The sequence below is a fragment of the Brassica rapa genome, chromosome A03 (assembly GCF_000309985.2).
Source record: "Brassica rapa cultivar Chiifu-401-42 chromosome A03, CAAS_Brap_v3.01, whole genome shotgun sequence".
In the NCBI taxonomy this organism is placed as follows: Eukaryota; Viridiplantae; Streptophyta; class Magnoliopsida; order Brassicales; family Brassicaceae; genus Brassica; species Brassica rapa.
The window spans coordinates 25,825,178-25,840,991 of NC_024797.2; the positions used below are offsets into that span (position 1 = coordinate 25,825,178).

Below are 15,814 nucleotides of genomic sequence, written 5' to 3' on the forward strand. Positions count from 1 at the left end.
TCATGGAGATACGTAAAAAATATTTCCCTGAGCTTATGTTTTTGATGGAAACTATGCATTCAAGGAACGTGCTTGTAGATATTCAAGTGTGGTTAGGGTACAACCGTGTATATACTGTTAACCCGGTTGGAAAAAGTGGTGGTTTGGATATCTTTTGGAAGAACTCTGTAGATGTTGAAGTGATTTCTGCGGACAAGAACCTTGTTGATATTGGTGTACAGTTAGGTGAAGGAAATTTTTTTGTGTCTTGTATATATGGTGAGCCTAACGAAGGCAAAAGACAATGGGTTTGGGAGAAGGTTTCCAGAATTGGTGTTCAAAGAAGAGGTCTTTGGTGTATGCTTGGCGACTTCAATGCAATTTGTGGAAATCATGAGAAGATCGGTGGTCCGTCTAGAGGTGATGCTACTTTTGACAGTTTTAATGATATGTTGAAAGCGTGTAAAATGAAAGAACCTGCAAGTCATGGAGACCCATTCACATGGGGAAGTCGTAGAGGAGATCACTGGGTTCGTTGTAAGCTTGACAGATGTTTTGGTAACAAAGAATGGTTAGCCATGTACCCAAGTGTTAACCAAAATTTTCTTGAGAAGAGAGGTTCTGACCATCGGCCAGTGTTGGTTTTGCTTTCCAATCATCACGAGGGGAGAAATGGTAGATTCAGATTCGATAAATCTCTTTTAGCTTTACCAAACCTTAAGGACAATATTGCAAGAGCTTGGGATTACCAAAGAGAGGGCTTGAATCTAAGGGTTGCAGACAGAATCAGAAGTTGTAGAAATGAGATTTGCAGCTGGAAGAAAAACTTTGATCTGAATGCAAAAAGGAAAATATTGAAAATTCAGGAGAAGTTGGAATCTGAAGAATCTAGCAGCAATCCTAATCGTGCTAGAGTACTTGGTCTCAAAAGGGAGTTGGTGAAAGCTAATAGAGATGAGGAATCTTTTTGGAAACAAAGGAGTAAGGATAGATGGTTAAAATGTAGAGACAGGAACACAAAAGCCTTTCATGCCTCTGTCCAGATGACAAGAAGTAGGAATAGTGTGGATGTTTTGGAAGATAAGAATTGTTTGAATCACAGGAGTGAATCTGCAAAAGGAGAAATTGCGTTAAGATATTTCCAAGATCTTTTCTTATCTACTAAGCCGTCTGGTTTCTCGAATTTTTTTGATGGTTTTACTCCCAAGGTGACTCATCAGATGAATGAAGAGCTTCTTTCTCCAGTGTCTGTTGAGGAGATTAGAGAGGCAGTATTTTCCATCAGAGCTTCCAGTGCTCCTGGACCTGATGGTATGAGTGCCTTATTTTTTCAGAGATTCTGGATTGAGATTGGAGAATGTGTGATAAAAGAGGTGCAGGAGTTTTTTGATCAAGGTTCTTTTGATAGGGAATGGAACTTCACACATCTTTGCCTGATCCCAAAAATTGTTAAGCCGATGAAGATGATGGATTTGAGACCCATCAGTCTTTGTTCTGTCTTTTACAAAATTATTGCAAAGATTATGGTCAAAAGAATCAAACCGATGTTGCCGTTGATTGTGTCTCCGAATAAATCTGCTTTCGTCTCTGAAAGGAACATTTCGGATAATATTTTGGTAGCTCACGAAATTGTACATGGTTTGAGAACTTTCAAACCTGTTGCTTCTCAGTTTATGGCTATCAAATCCGACATGTCCAAAGCTTATGACAGAGTTGAGTGGGCGTATCTCAGAGCTTTGCTTTTAGCGTTGGGTTTTCATCGAAAATGGGTGGAGTTAACCATGTTCTGTGTCTCATCAGTCTCCTATGCCGTGTTAATCAACGATCAACCTCATGGCTTGATTGTACCTCAGAGAGGATTGAGACAAGGTGACCCGTTGTCTCCAGCCTTGTTTGTATTATGTGCTGAAGGTTTGTCTCATCTCTTGAAGAAGGCAGAAGATGTTGGAAGGTTAAATGGGATTAAATTCTCTTCGCAAGGTCCTTCGGTCAGCCATTTGTTATTCGCAGATGATAGCTTGTTCGTTTGTAAGGCAGAGATTGATCAAGCGACAACAATTCAAGAAGTTTTGAATATTTATGGAGAAGCAACGGGACAAATGATAAATTTGCAAAAATCTGCTATTACTTTTGGTGTTGAGATAAAGGAAGAAGTTAGAAATGAGATCAGAGAGATTTTAGGAATATATAATGAAGGTGGAGTAGGGACTTATCTTGGCCTGCCTGAATGCTTCAGTGGATCAAAGGTGGAGCTTTTTTCTTTTATTAAGAATAGGCTGAAGAAAAGACTTTCAGGTTTGTTTGCAAGATCTCTTTCTTTAGGAGGAAAAGAAGTTGTTGTAGGCACAGGGGGGGGGGGGGGGGGGGGGGGGGGGGTAACCCACGAATTGATAGAATGGTGGAACCAAGGTTTATACCTGAGAACAAAGAGAACCGATTTTTATGAGTTTTAGAGTTTTTATGATGCAAACAGAAACAAATATGAAAACAAATGAGATGATGATGATAATGATAATGAAACAAGATAAATAAACAAAGGATATGATAGAATCAAGCTGCTGGATGTGTATCACTCTCAGCTTGATTAGAAGATGAACTGAAGTGGATTTGCGGAGGAAGGTTTGATTGAATCTCTCAATCTGATGGAATGATGGATCGAAGTGATTGACTCTCTCAATCTGTGTACTGAGCTTGTTTGATTTGCACAAACAAACTAGACTCACGAAATCAATAAGACAACAAAGAATCTCTCTTTGAATCCTAAAGACCGATATTTTATACAAAGAACAACTTTGATAAAACTGAATAAACTTTCTATTAACTTGGTGATTAAGGGTGATCTTTACAATGGACGTCTAGGAGCTTATATAATGCTCAGAGACAAAGGTCCTAACTTTCTAAAACAAATAGAAAAGGAAACAAATCAAAACTAAGAAAGAAATCGAAAACTAGCCGTTGGAGCCTTTTGTGGGATTTTAGCTCCAAGTAAAGAATCTGATCTTTCTTGAACCTGGATGGTTTAAGGGGATAAGAGAGCTTTCTTGGGACCTTCTTGAATGCTTGATAGATACTTATCTCGTCCTTGCCTTGGTAGAAAAAGAGCTGTTGGAGTTTGAATGCAAGAGACTCCAAATAAGGCAGCTTGGTGATAGTGGGGATCTTCTTATTCCTATGTGAGCTGGTGCATGGGATGAAGTTGTAGAACTCTTCTGGCTCGTGTATAATGTCTCCTGGATGTCTTGGTTTATTCTGGATGTCGTCTGGTTCTCCTGGTTGGATTGGAATTGCTTGGAATGGATCAAACCGAAAGATTGTCCAATCTTTCCATAAATAGTTCCGGTTTGATTTAAGTGATTCTCCATTGAACCGACTGATCTCCTGGGTTCTGGTGCAGCTAAGGACTTCTGGAATACCTCTTGATTGGTTGAAATGATCTCCTGGTCGCCAATTTCTGGTTTGAAGCTGATTGAACCGGTTAGCTTCCAATTGAGACGAGTGTAGCACTGGTTTGACCGGTTCTGGCAAATTGAACATATCTTCTGATTTCCGTGTCCATTTCTCCTGATCTTTGGCTTTCTGGAAAGCTGAAAGAATGCTCTTGAATTGGATGACGGGATTTGCTTCAGGCCGCTCCTTAGTTGAGCTTAAATCTCCTTCTAAAGTCGGATACTCGCAGATGAACGGGCTGAGAACCCTCTGAGTTTTAAAATTCATAACTTCTTGCTCCGTGAATATTTTGGCCCAATTCCAATTGGTCTGAACTCCTTCTTGAGTGTAGAATCCATAAAAATTAGCCTGGTGATTTAAACCCTCCTGTTTTGTAAGATGTGGCATTTTTAGTGCACGTATGTCCTGGGTTGCGCCTTGGCTGGTTGAGTAGGGCTTTGGGTTGACCTCCGATTCAGTTGCTGATATGATGACCACATCATCCCCTCCCTCTTGACAAGGTTTCGACCTCGAAACTGTATAATCTGCACCAAGATAGAGCAAGTCAGCTTTCATCCTCTTTTGAGATTCTAAAACCTTACCTTGGAACTGTTTTGGTTTGGGAATGGAATTTGTATCAGGTGGTTCTCTTTTGAGAAAATAGGAATGGATCACGCCTCTGCTCTGGACATGGTCATTTCTTATCCTCTGGAGTTGATGGTCCTTCAAATTTTTGGTGGCCACGTTTCTGATCATCTTTGGAGTTGATCCTCCTAGCAACATAAGATAATCTGGTGGGATTTCTTTGAAGCTTTCTTCTTGCAACCTGAAAAATTCTCAACATTCTGGACAAAAAGCAAGTGCATTATATCTGTCATTGAAATATTAAGAACATTCTGATCTAAAAGGAATCTTACCATAGGTTTTGGAACTTGAACAATGGATTGTTCAGATTTCGGTTTCCACTTAGAAGTGGGTTCATGGCTGAGCTTAGGGTCTGGTTCTTTCTTTGGAACTACAATAAGCTTATAGCTTTCATTTGTTCTCCCTGTACCATGAACACACACGTCAGTACTAGTATCCAAAGGTGGTGTTAGAAACTTACCTTGGTGGGATACTTTTATGACCGGTTTTGCTTCTTTAAGCAACATGGACAGCTTTGTGTCTTGAGCCATCTTCTGGTCTATCACAAGGGTGACGCCTGGTGATTCCTTTCTTTTGAATTCTTGCTCCTTAAGTCCTGTTACATTACATTGGCTTGATGGCTCTTCTTTCTTTGGGTTTAAAATCTCCTTGTCTCTTAGACTTAAATCATGGACAACTTTTGATTCCAACAAAGATGTGGTGATCGTGTCTTTCTCAACCTCAGGACCTGTCTTAATATCCTTGGACAAAGACAAGTGACTCATACCAGTGGGAGATGATTTATAAACAAATTTATCAAGTATAGGACTTACCTTGGCCTTCTCTTGAAAAATCGGTTTGTCTGATTTTTCTTTGGAACCATGAGTTAGATACCTCCTTGGGTATATCTTTTGGATCTTAGATCTTGTGAGTTCTGGTGAAAATTCATCCCTCATGACTTTCTTAAGATCTCTCCACGTTTTGATAGCTGGCTCCTTGTAAAACCATCTATCATCTTCTTCTTGTATCCACCATTTAAAGGCATTGCCTCTTAGTTGATCAATGGCATAAGATAGTCTCTCTTCTTTCAGAATGTTGTTGTAGTGAAACCATTCATCAAGGTTCCTCTCCCAAAATAGGTAGCTTCTTCCTCCTGAAAATGTAAAGAGTTCAATTTTATCAGCAAAAGATTTATGATCAAACCGAGAATTAGCAACATGATGAGTATGGGTTTGAGAAGTTGGATGTTGATTGATCCTTGAAGGATCTGGTGGCTTGGGCTCGACATAGACAGCCTCTGGTGCATCTCCAAATCTCCTTTCTCCTTGCCGTGGACGTTGGACTCGTGCCTTGTTTCTTTTCCTCAACTGAACAATCCGATCATTGATCTCTTGCAAAGCTGTCAACTGTTGGTTCTGTTTGGCCATCTGACTTTGGCCGTGTGTTTTTCCTACCATGGCTTCCTGAAAACACTCTCAAAGATCAAGTGAAGGTATGGAAAAAATCCTGGTCGGATCAAAATAAGAACCAAAAATACAAGCTAATTAAAATTAAACCGGAAAATTGTAATTATGAACCGAAATGAAATAAACTATGCTAAAATAATTTTTCTTTTGGTTTTCTCAATGCAAAAACGAAATGAATCAATATGGAATGACAATTAACACAAGTGAAAAGAAAATATGAAAAGAAAACTAACACTTATATTTTTTTTTGAATTTTCTTATGCAAGAAACAAATATGGAAATGCAGATTTTTTTTTTTAAATGAATGCACAAAATCTAAATATGGCAAGTGGAGCTGGGGGGAATGAATGCAAACAACTAGACAAGTATTTCAAAAGAATTTCGTAGATCAAACTAGACAACTCCTTCTTCTTTAGTTTTCTTTTCTTAAGAACAACAATAACAATGCACAAACTGTTTTTTTTTTTTTATATGAAAACAAATGCAAACAAATATGAATGATGCAAGGATAGAGTGACCTGATTCAGGAGCTTCAGCTCTGATACCAAAATGTTGTAGGCACAGGGGGGGGGGGGGGGGGGGGGGGGGGGGGGTAACCCACGAATTGATAGAATGGTGGAACCAAGGTTTATACCTGAAAACAAAGAGAACCGATTTTTATGAGTTTTAGAGTTTTTATGATGCAAACAGAAACAAATATGAAAACAAATGAGATGATGATGATAATGATAATGAAACAAGATAAATAAACAAAGGATATGATAGAATCAAGCTGCTCGATGTGTATCACTCTCAGCTTGATTAGAAGATGAACTGAAGTGGATTTGCGGAGGAAGGTTTGATTGAATCTCTCAATCTGATGGAATGATGGATCGAAGTGATTGACTCTCTCAATCTGTGTACTGAGCTTGTTTGATTTGCACAAACAAACTAGACTCACGAAATCAATAAGACAACAAAGAATCTCTCTTTGAATCCTAAAGACCGATATTTTATACAAAGAACAACTTTGATAAAACTGAATAAACTTTCTATTAACTTGGTGATTAAGGGTGATCTTTACAATGGACGTCTAGGAGCTTATATAATGCTCAGAGACAAAGGTCCTAACTTTCTAAAACAAATAGAAAAGGAAACAAATCAAAACTAAGAGAGAAACCGAAAACTAGCCGTTGGAGCCTTTTGTGGGATTTTAGCTCCAAGTAAAGAATCTGATCTTTCTTGAACCTGGATGGTTTAAGGGGATAAGAGAGCTTTCTTGGGACCTTCTTGAATGCTTGATAGATACTTATCTCGTCCTTGCCTTGGTAGAAAAAGAGCTGTTGGAGTTTGAATGCAAGAGACTCCAAATAAGGCAGCTTGGTGATAGTGGGGATCTTCTTATTCCTATGTGAGCTGGTGCATGGGATGAAGTTGTAGAACTCTTCTGGCTCGTGTATAATGTCTCCTGGATGTCTTGGTTTATTCTGGATGTCGTCTGGTTCTCCTGGTTGGATTGGAATTGCTTGGAATGGATCAAACCGAAAGATTGTCCAATCTTTCCATAAATAGTTCCGGTTTGATTTAAGTGATTCTCCATTGAACCGACTGATCTCCTGGGTTCTGGTGTAGCTAAGGACTTCTGGAATACCTCTTGATTGGTTGAAATGATCTCCTGGTCGCCAATTTCTGGTTTGAAGCTGATTGAACCGGTTAGCTTCCAATTGAGACGAGTGTAGCACTGGTTTGACCGGTTCTGGCAAATTGAACATATCTTCTGATTTCCGTGTCCATTTCTCCTGATCTTTGGCTTTCTGGAAAGCTGAAAGAATGCTCTTGAATTGGATGACGGGATTTGCTTCAGGCCGCTCCTTAGTTGAGCTTAAATCTCCTTCTAAAGTCGGATACTCGCAGATGAACGGGCTGAGAACCCTCTGAGTTTTAAAATTCATAACTTCTTGCTCCGTGAATATTTTGGCCCAATTCCAATTGGTCTGAACTCCTTATTGAGTGTAGAATCCATAAAAATTAGCCTGGTGATTTAAACCCTCCTGTTTTGTAAGATGTGGCATTTTTAGTGCACGTATGTCCTGGGTTGCGCCTTGGCTGGTTGAGTAGGGCTTTGGGTTGACCTCCGATTCAGTTGCTGATATGATGACCACATCAGAAGTGCTCCTTAAGGCAGTGGCTTTGGCTTTCCCTGTGTATGCTATGAGTTGTTTTAAACTACCGAAAACAACGATAGCGAACCTCACAAGTGCGATGTCATCCTTTTGGTGGAATTCGATGGAGCATAAAAGCAAGATTCACTGGGTTAAATGGGATTCTCTCTGTTTGCCAAAAGATCTTGGGGGTTTGGGGTTTAAAGATTTGGAGAGCTTTAATCAAGCTCTGTTAGCAAATCAAGCTTGGAAAGTTATTCAAAACCCAAATTCTCTGATTGCCCGTGTTCTGAAGAGTAGATATTTTGAGAACAGAGAATTCCTTGAAGCTGAGATTGGAGTTAGACCTTCCTATGGATGGAGAAGCCTTCTCCATGGTAGAACGTTGCTCAAGAGAGGACTAAGGAAGGAGATTGGGAATGGAAGATCGCTAAGAGTCTGGATTGATCCGTGGTGTGATTTTGGTGGACGATGGAATCCTTGGATGAAGAATCCGATTATTAATCTTGACTTAAAGGTTGGTGATCTCTTAAACCAAGAGACAGGGGAATGGAATAGAGAAGCTTTGGAGGAAAATTTCTTTCCTGTTAACATTGAGATAATAACCAAGCTTCGAACTGCAGTAGGATGTGAAGATTTTTGGTGTTGGAAACATAACAAAAGTGGAGAATACTCTGTTAAGTCCGGAAACTGGTTAGCTATGAGAGAGGGCCTGAAGTTTGAACTTCAGGAAGCTGAAATGCAGCCTTCGATAAACAAATTGAAGGAAGAAGTTTGGAATTCTCTAACGGCTCCAAAAATTCAAGCATTTATGTGGAGAACTCTTTCTAGTGCGATTCCTGTAGCCAGCAACTTGAGGACCAGAGGTATGAAAGTTGATATGTTATGTCCGCATTGTGGAAGTCAAGATGAAACTCCAAATCATGTCTTGTTCACTTGTGAATTGGCTAGACAAGTATGGGCTTTGTCGAATTTTCCTGCGCTTCAGGATGGTTTTCACAGGGACTCCATGTTTGTGAATTTCAATTATCTATTTCAAATGAGTAAGAATATTAGAGTTCCTGTGGAAATTAGAAGGTGTTACCCATGGGTTTTATGGCTAATTTGGAAGAACAGGAACAAATTTGTTTTTGAAGCTAAAGATCAGAAGGCAGTAGAGATTGTTGATAATATTTATGATGAAGCTTCAGCATGGTTCCTGGCTCAACAGTTAGATGAAATGGGTGAACAAAAAGAGGAGGAATTAGTTAGATCTCAGAAGAAAAATTGGTCAAAACCGTCTCCTAAATGGGTCAAATGTAACTTTGGAGTCAAGTGGTTAAAGAAAGCTCAGACGATGGGAGCAGCGTGGATCGTTCGGGACAGTGATGGGGAACCCCTTCTGCATAGCAGAAGGTCTTTTGTTAATATATATAGTGACACTTGAGGAAGCAAAGGAAAAAGCTCTTGCTTGGACACTAGAGTGTATGATTGCTCATAAAGTAGACAATGTTATCATTGCAGGTGAGGATGTTGTCCTCATGAAAGTCATTGAGAGACCAAAAAGTTGGCCGTCCTTTACTTCTATATATTAAAAGATGGAGAATTTTTTGGGAAAGTTTAGATGCTGGAAAAACAAGGTTGAATCAAGAAGCTCTAATAGATGTGCTTTTTTCATTGCTGATAGTGCTTCGACTGATCGGTGGTACCAATTCTATGTTGCTAGAGGTGCTCCCCTTTGGATTGCAAGTGTTATTTCCACTGAGAAAGTTTAGCATCTATTGTCTAGTTATGGCTTGGTTTAGAATCATTTTTTGGTGTGCAAAGGTTGATAATCCGTTTATGGATTTGTGTGGCTTGTTACAATCTTTGTTGATGTATCTGTGATTAGTTCATCTTTATATATATTTACTTTCGAGGAAAAAAAAAGTTGTATAAACAACAACCGTAAGGCGGACGTTAGTTCGTTACCTAAAAAGGAGCTGGTTCTTGAAGGACACGTGGTTACGAGTCAAGAGAGTTGAATAAAGCGTAAGCGCCATGTGTTACATTTAAGATGGTGCTGTAACCACGTGTGGGCCCTCACAAATCAACTGGCTTTTTCTAGTTCCGTTGTCTCTTTCCGGCATCTGATTTATCATTTGCCATTTTGTTATACAAGGTTCGCGAATTATTTAGACATTCAACCAATTTCAGATACACACATCACATCTTATATTGAAATTTTATAGTGCATATTTTGATGAAAGTATATTTTCGTGATGAAAATGACGGAATAATGTGATTGCTGAGGCTGAACGTGTAACTTTTTGGTTCGAATATTGGATTATAATAAAAGTAGCCATTATTTACGGTGTAAACTGTTAACTGATGAAGAGTTAAAGATCACGGGACCCATCATAAAACTCATAAATAAATGACCAACAGAAAGTTTGAATTGTAAAGAGGACCCTGCACTGAATACACGGCTGAGATTTGCTCTCTGTGATCACTTTATTGTTGGTGGAGGTAAGGTAACCAACAGTTCTATGCTATTTTAGTCACATTTTCATGGATTATGGTGGAGCTGGGCATAATTATTTATAGAAATAATTTCTTCATTTATAAATGAATTATAATAATTATAAATAACAATGAAGAAGTAATGGTTTTGCATCTATTTTCTCTTACTATTAAATCAAGTGAAAATAACAAAATTGAAATATAAACAGAAAAGATTCAGTTCCACTTCAAAATTAAGTGATAGAATAATTATTTAATGTAAAAAAAAACAGAAAAGACCAGCTAGAATTTATTTTTTGTCTTACAAATATCTTATGAAGGTTCTCCACGTGTATCCTACGCTGCACCTATGACGATTGACGAGTCACAACACATATGCTGACGCCATTATGACACAACTAAAAATGACATGATTCATGAATTCGGACTCCAGAGAGGTTTGATCACCTTTGCTGGCTTTGTGTACTATCATGTGTACTATCCTGTTTCAAGTCAATATTAATTTACCAGACAACAAAAAAAAAAACAAATATGTTTCTTTCGATGTTCCAATTAAAGTATTTGATAGATCGATACCTTGTCGAGTCGCCATTTGTTTATTCTCTCTCTCTCTCTCTCTCCTTTTTCCGGTTAAATAATTGAATGTTGTAAGATTATAAGATTAAAAAAAAAGATTATAAGAGACTTATTAGTGGCTTAGTGCGAGTGCATAATTAATACATTCCATTATTGTCTTTGCTAAAAAAAATACAAGATTCAATGTATCTTAATGTAACATACTGTATTATATATTGGCTGTAATACTACTCAGATCCTTCCATTCTCTGGCATTGCAATGTAAACCGACGACAAACCAGTGTAAACATACAGTTGAAAAAGACAAAAAGACAGTCATTTTTCTTCTATGTTTTAGTCTTCGCAATATTATTTTTTATTATTGTAGAGAGGAAAACAGCCTGTAGTAACCTTTATTCTTTTGTTGGTATCGATGGTACCTGGTTTGGCAAATCACAATATAATAATAAGACATAAAGAAATTGTTGATAAAGAAATCATGCGTGCCGACCACTAAATATAAGCTTATTTTGTCAAAGTCCACATGTTATCAGATTGATAATGATAAGAAGACACTATATGATAACATATAACATGGTTATAAGTCACCTGCAGATGTGTCTCCACGCATCTCAATTCATAAATATACATTCGAGTATATATCGTATATGTTCCAACATTTTTGTTTTCTTTTCGTTATGAGATCTTGCATTGCATGACCCGACTACTAAAATACTCGAATAATGTTGTAACAGAATCTAAGAAAACTAGTCTATCGCAAATCATTTGGTAAATATGCTAGTAGCTAGAATTGATACATTCTTGTTATTGTACTTAAAGAATGGCTACGACTTACCTATGTAATGGCAATTTCATGGTAACTTTCTGAAGAAATATGCATACCATAACATACTGTATATATTCCTAAAGTTTTTCTTTTTCAAGTATGCTTTGGGTTTTTATCCACCATAGTTAATTAAGAACTCAGGAACCACTTCATTATAACAAACTAATTCGATTGGTCGATCAGGAACTTTACCAAAAGATCCTATATCCACCAATCATGATCCACTAACGATAGAAACAACTCATATAGCACATGCTACGTGACATTTTTTATTGAGGTTTGTATTTCTTCAAATGGTTAACAGCAGTGGCGGACCCAGGAATTTTTTTAATATGTGTCAGTATATAATTAAAAAAAATATTCAAAAAGACAAAACAAATATTTTATAAAAGCACTCTGCGATCTTTCATATCCTGAAATCTTTTCATCACAGTCACATTCGTTATTTTTTCAAATACATCTTTCTCGATAAAACAAATTAAGCAATCATTCAGAAACTGATCTCCAATCCGATTTCGTCGATCTGTCTTCACGATCTTCATGGCTGAAAAACTTCTCTCAACAGTTGCAGTGGCAACCGGCAAAATCAAAATCAACTTCAGAAGCCTATAAACCAAAGGGAATGACAAATGTTTCCGTGTTTCCACCAAAGTACGAGCAAGTTCTCCAAGATCTTCTAAATGAGTAAACCTTTCATCACTTCGAATGTTATCAATATAGACATCTAACTGTTGATCAAGAGATATGCACTCTCCCTGACTAAAGTCAGATGGGTAGAAAGTCGATAATCTCATCAGTTTTGAATGGTCAAACTGAGAGAACAAATCGATGGGAGATAATGAAGCAGCACAAATAAGTAGTTCAGTGTTCACCTCATTAAAGCGGTCGTTGAATTCTTGAAGCTGCAAATCCAAAATTGCATATAAGCAATTAACCTTATAGTGATGTTCATTTGTCACTCCTGTTTTTTTCCTTCGCCTCCTTGTGTCAAGGAAATCTTCCTTCATATCAAGCTCTTCAATACCATGCTTCTTAGAGAAAGAAGAAACTTTAAGCATAAAAGCATTCCATCCATCATCTCTAAACTTCTGCAACTGTCTTTTCGTTGATGCTACTAAGGACATTGCGTTCAAAATATCTTGATCTCTGTTTTGAAGGGCCAATGACAAACTATTTGTGACTCCTAAAAGGTGAACCATCACTTGCAAATAGAACACAAAATCAAAGCTATCCACATAACTGAGGAGACCATATGCTTGACGTCTTTTTGAGTCATCTGCGCCATCCTTCTCAACACATGCAAGCACTTTAACGATAGAAGAAAAACACTCAACCACACGCAGCAAAGTTCTATAGTGAGAGCCCCAACGAGTCATCCCTGGTCTTTGAACAGAAACATCTTGATTTAACCCTTTTCCAGTTTTGCGTTCTCCATCATTAACTTCTTTCTCAATCGTTTCTTTGTGATTCTCTCTGAACGCATCTTTCCTCTTACATGAAGCTCCCACCACATTCAGTAGCAGAGAAATCATATCAAAAAAGTTTCCAACATCAAAATGCTTTTTGGCAACTGCCACAACAACTAACTGAAGCTGATGAGCAAAGCAATGAACATAATATGCTGATGTGTTTTCCTTTGAGATTAATGACCTTAGCCCATTGAACTCACCCTTCATGTTACTTGCACCATCATAACCTTGCCCTCTCACCTTTGTAATGCTTAATCCATACTTAGCAAACAAAGAATCAATTGCAGATTTCAAAGATGATGAAGATGTATCACTTACATGAGTAAGACTTATGAATCTCTCTTTGACTATCCCACTCTTGTCCACATACCGAAACACAACTGCCATTTGTTCTTTATAAGAAACATCAGCAGACTCATCCACCAACAAACCAAATACATCATGATCAATTTCATCAATAATGCTTTTGATTAGCTCTTCTGCAAAACACTGGACAATATCTTTCTGAATCTTTGGAGAAATCATCTGATTGTTTCCAGGAGCATTTCTTAAAACAACCTTACTCACATCTTCATTTTGCTCGGCAGTGTATTTCAAGAGTTCAACAAAGTTACCATTATTAGCAGTTTCGTCTTTCTCTTCATGCCCACGAAAAGGTAACCCTTGGCGCAACAAGAATCTTGAAGCATCAATAGAAGCATTTAATCGAATGCGATACTCATTTTTCGTGATATCATCTTGTTTATGAAAAGCATGCTTGATAGACTGACCTTGCTTCATCAAGTTTTCACACTTCATTGCTGCATTGTTGTGAAAACTGTTAACAGCTCCTACATGCTCTGAAATATTTTTAGCTTTATTCCAGCTAGAAAAACCGTCAATGGTCCATGCATCATTTCTTCCACCTTTACCAGCATTGTCTCTGAACAAGTAACAATATAGACAAAAAGCTGCATCTTTCTTCACACTGTATTCTAACCAATTTGGAAACTGATCAAACCAAGCAGGATTAAAGCGTCTTAGCACGCCTCCTTTCATTGATTGTTTGAAAATATGACCACGAGGTTGACAAGGACCTCTCATCAAATATTTTCTGATTACCTCATTCTTTTGATTCGCATTATATTCTGATATTCTTTTCCGATCAGCAGGATCCCATGGTAAATTATCTAGATCATCTAAATCACTCTGAGATGATGATGGGGGAGGTGATGATGGAGGATGTGATGATGGAGCTTTTCTTTTCAAATTTATCAAAAATTTCTCCATATCTTCAACTGAAAAAAGGAACGACAAACCAACTGTTAAAAAATCAATAGAAGTATACAAAATATAATACAATTAATAATTGAATAATATACAACATTCAAAAGTTACGTACTAAGAAAAACTTATAGCCTATACAATATTCAAAACTTCATCTAATTATAAAGTAGAAAATATTACTACTAAAATAAATTAACTAGATAACTAGATCACTAAAAGCAAATTAGATTTTTTTTTAAAGATCAAAAGGGGCTTGCCTATTTTGTTGACGATTGATAGTCTGGTTTGCTTGATATTTTCTTAAAGAAGATGACAAATGTTTTCGATTACAGAGTAAAAGGTACAATTTTCTAACCTAAATTTATTTGGGCTTTTAAGTTTAAGGTAATTATTAATTAAATATACTTGTAAAATACGTGGGTTAGTTACTGGGCTTGTAGTAAAATTTTCTGTAATTAAATAATAAGAGAGTTAGTGGGTTAGAGATCAAAGGTGTGTCAAAATTATATTAAACGTGGTTCAATCATTCAATATTACAGAATGTGCATATATATTAATTTTTTTTTTTAAATAAAAGGTGTGTCACCTGACACCCCTTTGACTAACATAGGTCCGCCTCTGGTTAACAGTCATAGGAAAATGATTAGTATTAGGCCACCGAATACATAATATTATTTCATGTGAACAACATTTCCAATAGTATTATATTGGATCTGAACAAAGATAAATGACCAATGATCATTTATACTACACATGCGCAACATACTAGTTAACAAGTGGAAGCATATTGCGCGTTAAAGAAATGGGAACAAATAAGCACTAGTAGGCTCAGCAAATCTTGGAGAATACGTCGAGTATCTTGTAATATATGACCAGTTTAGGCCAGGCCATATGTATATTATTATTAAATGCACGAGCATTTGATTATTTCAAAACGGTTGAAATATCTCAATCACTCTATATATAATATATAACACCCAATTAAATAAGTCCCTCGTTTATTTTTAGGGAGGTTACTTAGTTGGTCGACGCCTACCCGACGTTGTTGTCAAATCTTATTTTTATTAAAATACATACATAGTTGTTGAAAATTTTGAGCTGCCCTAATTTTTAGCGTTTGAAACCATGTAAACGTCAAATTAGTTCATAATAATAAAGCTGTTTCAATGAGTTCTTAAAATATACAAAACAGTAGACCTTACTTTAGGAAGTCTTATTTGTACGACACGTTTATAAGATGATTAAACCAAATCAACTTCCAAGTTCAAGCTATGATGTTTAACGCTTACATTATTCACTTTCTAATGTTTTAAAAATTCTCTTACGCTGGTGGGCCTAAATATGTTTCTAACTAATTGGACATAAACAGTGAGATGAAATTCTAGCAGAGTTCTAGGTTTACGGGCTTGGTAATGTTTCTCGGCTAAAGTTATTTATGGGCCCACTGATCGGCAGCCGCAGTTAGAGGCAAAATCTATAAAATCGAATTTGAACCAAAACTAACATAAAACATTCATTAAAAATAGACTCCACAGTTCACACTCTTTTGAGTATCAATCA

General features: G+C 37.1%; 1 protein-coding gene across 1 annotated transcript; it reads right to left on the reverse strand.

The window, feature by feature from the left end:
* Positions 1 to 6,886: 6,886 nt before the first annotated feature.
* LOC103861318 (zinc finger MYM-type protein 1-like) lies at positions 6,887 to 14,312 on the reverse strand. The gene has a single exon (XM_033288059.1). The coding sequence runs from the start codon at positions 14,255 to 14,257 to the stop codon at positions 11,903 to 11,905; it is 2,355 nt and encodes a 784-aa protein (XP_033143950.1). The 5' UTR covers positions 14,258 to 14,312; the 3' UTR covers positions 6,887 to 11,902.
* Positions 14,313 to 15,814: the final 1,502 nt, after the last annotated feature.

What these genes read in the sequence shown, in the direction of transcription:
- LOC103861318 (XM_033288059.1), bottom strand. Translation starts at nt 14,257, where the DNA reads ATGGAGAAATTTTTGATAAATTTGAAAAGAAAAGCTCCATCATCACAT.